General features: G+C 56.3%; 1 protein-coding gene across 1 annotated transcript; it reads right to left on the bottom strand.

Annotated features, from left to right (window-relative positions):
• Positions 1-1,328: 1,328 nt before the first annotated feature.
• On the bottom strand, positions 1,329-3,449 carry LINJ_35_4020 (conserved hypothetical protein; the record flags this gene model as incomplete). Its single annotated transcript, XM_001469167.1, has 1 exon — positions 1,329-3,449. The coding sequence occupies one exon, from the start codon at positions 3,447-3,449 to the stop codon at positions 1,329-1,331; it is 2,121 nt and encodes a 706-aa protein (XP_001469204.1).
• Between the last annotated feature and the right edge of the window lie 1,047 nt (positions 3,450-4,496).

Raw genomic sequence — 4,496 nt, 5'->3', positions numbered from 1 at the left:
GGTCCAACAAGAGAGAGCGAGAGCGAGACAGGGAAAGAGCAATCCAAAAGCTTCAGCGCTGGCCAAAACAAAAAAAAGAGAGAACTACAAACAGCCGCAAACGCCTGCGCAAACACAATAAGCACACACGCATACACAGAATCGTCCACAAGCAATATAGGGAACCCAACGAAAAAAAAAAGAAAGGAAATAAAAAGCACGAGCACACACGAAAGCAACTTCGGCTGCACAAGCCGCTCGCACACTCACAGCGAAAAAAGGGGGAAGGGGGGAAAGACGAAAAACAGACCAGGCACGCACTGCACCGTGCACACACACACACAACAGGTAACGAAGAGGGGTAAGCACAGAAAGAGAGTGAATGAGTGAGTGATAGAGGGAGGGGGAGGGAAGGGAAGGCGAGAGGCAGAAAGAAATACAGCAACACAACGGAAAAACGGAGCACAAAGAAAAACGAGAGGACAACGAGGGAGGGAAAAAAGCGACGAAAGGGAAAAAGAGAAGAACAATAAGACCAAAAAAAAAAGAAAATCAAATTAAACAAAAAAGGGAAAAATGACGGAACAACAAAAAAATGACGAAAACACAAACAAAACAATAAGACAAGCTGATGATAGTGTGGGGTGATCGGTTGTGGGAAGAGGAGGGCTACGATGCTATTCGAAGGGAGGGAAGAGGGTGAGCAAATATAAACGGTTGTTCTTGCTGATAAACTGTCGTGTGTGTGTGTGTGTGTGGCAGTGTTCGCGTGTTGGGGGTGTGCGTTTGGTGGTGGCATGCAAGTGCGGGGAAGGCAAGTGAATCGTGGAGCGAAGCGGGGGAAGTCGAGGAGGAAACAGATTCAAGAAGGGGCGACGAAGGTGAGAGGCAACGCGCTGGCAGACATCATTGCCTGGATACGAAGTTGGCGGAGAGCGGGGGCATTGAAGGCGTTGCCGAAACCGAGAGGAACTTTGCCATCGGGGTGAATTGAGCGCGAAAAAAAATCGAAAAAAAAAGTGAGGCGATAAATGGCCATTCTCTTTCATTTTCAAGGATTGCAGAGGTCGCCTGGCCGCCGCTCACTGGTGTTTCGCTGCCTTGTTGATGGTCGCTGCGTTTTTTTTTTTGCAGTAGAGAGAGATTAAGATATTCGTTGAGCGAAAGGGCAGGAGAGGTTTGTTTGTGCGTGCGTGCGTGTGTCCCCCTCCCCTGAAGAGCCCTCTGGAGGGCACGCTGGAGTCGGCAACCCATGCCCAGAGAGATCTATGCGAAGAGGAAAAACATCTCTTTAACAGAAAGATACATTAAGACCGACACGCAATTCACAAGCGCGCAAGCGTAGACTCTCAGAGCTCGATTGGATCGTCAGCGGTCCCGCGCGGCTCCTCAGTTGATGCGTCGTCGTCACGGCCACGCTTCCGCAAATGCCCCAAGCCTTCTGCCCAAGCCTCGCCTCTGTGAGAAACGGCTGGGGGTGCCGGGAGCCGTGCCCCGTTCGGGGCCGACACCGAAGTCGCTTCACTACAAGGCGCAGTGGCTTCCATGGAGCTTGCGCTTATAGAAGCCGCTGCAGGCCCTGAAACCGACGGCGGGTCCCTTGTTCGCTCGTTCTCGCCGTCGCTCTCGCTATCATCCAAGACGACGCCTGCGTCCTCACCGGTTCGGGTTGAGGGGTGCCAGTGGTACCTCGGCTCCCCCTCTTTCGGCGCAGCGCGTGCCGACAAGCGCAGGTACAGCGGGTAGGCGGCCACAGACGCGAAGGTGCACAAGTAACTCCACAGAATTGTGTCCACCCGCACGTCGCACGGTCTCATTTCAGCATCGCAGAGAGCACAGTTCCAGTAGGACGCTTTGTTGCTGCTAACGAGAAACGCGTTGAGATCGACGCACTGCAGATGGGTGCACCGGCTTCCGCGCACCGGGACGGAGAGAGGCAGCTGGGAAATGGGGCACTTTGTGGTGATGACGGGATCGTCCATCTCGAGGCCGTCGTCTTCCTCGTCGTCTGCCATGATCGCCGCGTAGGTGCGCTGAATCACCGCATTGTTCGACAGCAGCAGACTTGCCGACGATGTCGACGCGAGCGCATTGGCGCTGGACGGTCTGCTGAGCAGCATTTGTCTTGCCTGCACCGCATTCCGGCAACCCAGTCGTGAGGACAGCATCCACTCCGTCACCTCCTCCAGCGATCGTAGCTGCACCACCGCCAGAATAGCGGGCGTCTGGTACTCCTTGTTGTGAATGTCCACCTGCACATGCTGAGCATCGGTGTTGCGGCTCAGCAGGTACGTGATGTCCAGTGGCAGGTACGTCTCGGCCACCTCCCGCTCACGGTCCGGCCACGAGCGCTTCCACGGTGTCATGACGCACTGCTTGTTCACGTACACCACAATCTCCTTTGCCGTCGGCCAGCGCGCTGGCGTGTTGGGGTGCCGCAGCGGAATCATGTAGATGCGGAGCTGACGGCTATTGACGCCGTCCACGTACTGCACCGGGATCTCGAACCGCAGCATCGACGAGCCAAAGCGGAGCTGAAATCGACGCGGCACGCTCAGGATTCGAAAGAACGGCGGCGCTGACTCGTTCAGCTGCGCGATCTCGTTCGACGAGGGCGTCGAAAGCGGCACAGTGAGCAGAGACGGCGGTGCTGCTGGGGACGCTGAAGAAGTAGATGGCGCACCGACTAAAGCGTACGAAGTTGCGGCGTTGTGGGCGACGGTCGACGAGACGCGCGCGTTCGCCGTCCGTGACGCTGGAAAGCGCGTTGAAAACCCTGCTGATGCTGTGCTGGCACTTGCGTGTGCAGGACAAGTGCTACCGCCAGGAGGCGCGGCCTTCTCTCGCGCGTGCGTCGAGGGTGGTGAAGAGGCGGGTGAGGCCCTCGTTGAAGAAGGCGGTAAAACCGTAGGCTGCGGCGCCATGTTGAGAGAGTGACCAGACACAAGTGTCTGCCCCTCTTCTTGAATGTGGTCAGTGAGTGGCAGCACACGCGAAGACCGCCGAGGGCTGATGGACAGAGTTGAAGCCGTCGCTTGAGGCGGCTGGAGTGAGAGCGCATCCGCAGCGCTGCCCTTTCCACCATCAGAGAGTCGCGTGTCACTGGCGCTGCCGAGGGTGGGGGAGGTGGAGAATTGAAGGTCACCTAATGCCCCTGTTGCACCCGAGCTGATATCGGAGGGCCGACGCAGAGCTGGAATGGCGTCGCCGCCACAGTCTATCAGCCGAACCGCTGTCGCCGCCGCGCGCGACAGCTCTTGTTTCTTCCCGCTCAAGGGAAGCACGGAGGCCTCGCGCAGCTCGCCGTGCTCGTACAAGAGATCGCGAAGCTCCTGCATGATCTTGTGAAGATCTTTGGCGAGATAGTGATCGTGCACGGTACCGTCCGAAACGATGCTCTTGAATTCCGGTAGCGAAATACGATTGGGAATGATGCGGCTGTGCAACCGCCGCCAGTCACTCTCAGTCATGCCGCGCAAAGAGCTGTTGTCATTGGCATGAGCCATAGTTGTGCGCGAGAGTGCACAAAACCTTAAGCGTACTCGCCTCGGTTTTTGTGTTCGGGAAGAAAAGGGGAGGGGGAGGGCAAGAAAACCAAGCGCCTGAGCAAGCAAGTCAAGGAGCACGTCGATGAAGATGAAACAGGAGAGCGAGAGAAAAGAGATGTTGATATACCGGCACTTGCTTCGCGTGAATTCGTGACAAGAGCACGCTTGCCTTTTCAACGCCAACGCTAAAGGCGAAGAGCAAACCAACTCGGTTGAGGGAAGAGGAGTCCACTATATCGCCTCTGAGGAACTACGGCATCAAGCTCGATGCGCACAAACACATGCACAGGCGCGCACACGCCTTCCTCGCAGCGGCCTGCGCGGCAGTCACAAAAGAGGAGGTTACAGCGCCACGTATGTGAGAAGAAACGAGACAGCCCCTTGCTAGGAACAATGTTCGTCAGAGAGAGCAGAGAGCTTTTCATATGAGCATTGCACATGAAAAGCGCGTGTCTATGAAGTTAAAGCAGGAGTCTTCGCGGTGCGACAGCAAGCGTATGCTTGCCTGTGCTTGGTGCGCCTCCTGTCCGCTTGTGCTTGCGCGCGCGCAAGTTCTTCGTTTCTATGCGAACAGCGGTGATTCTCTGCTTCGTGAAGTAGAGAAGATGGGTGCAGTGTCTCGTGAGCACCTGTGCGCGCGCGCCAACAAGGACGCTAATGTCAGCATGCGGGAAGGCAAAGGTGATGAAAGGAAGAGGTCAAGTCGTCGGCCTTCGTGAAAGCGTTAATGCTAAAACCGAAGGATGTAGTCGCGGCGCAACGCGAAGTACCAATTGTGGTGCTTGCTTGCGGAGCACTTTGAGTCACCTTCAGCTCACTCTCATCCTCCGTCTGTCCTCGCAGGAGGAGGGCGGTGTAAAGCTGCCCCTCGCGCATCCGCAGCACGCACCATCTCTGCACTGCTAGTGCAAAACTTGAAAAGAGCTGAAGCATTTTGAGCAGGCCGAGCATGTATGTGCACCCCTGCCC

The sequence above is a fragment of the Leishmania infantum genome, chromosome 35 (genome assembly GCF_000002875.2).
Source record: "Leishmania infantum JPCM5 genome chromosome 35".
NCBI classification, from domain to species: Eukaryota; Euglenozoa; class Kinetoplastea; order Trypanosomatida; family Trypanosomatidae; genus Leishmania; species Leishmania infantum.
Note: the sequence above shows the minus strand (reverse complement) of the source record. Positions and strands in the feature narration are given on the sequence as shown.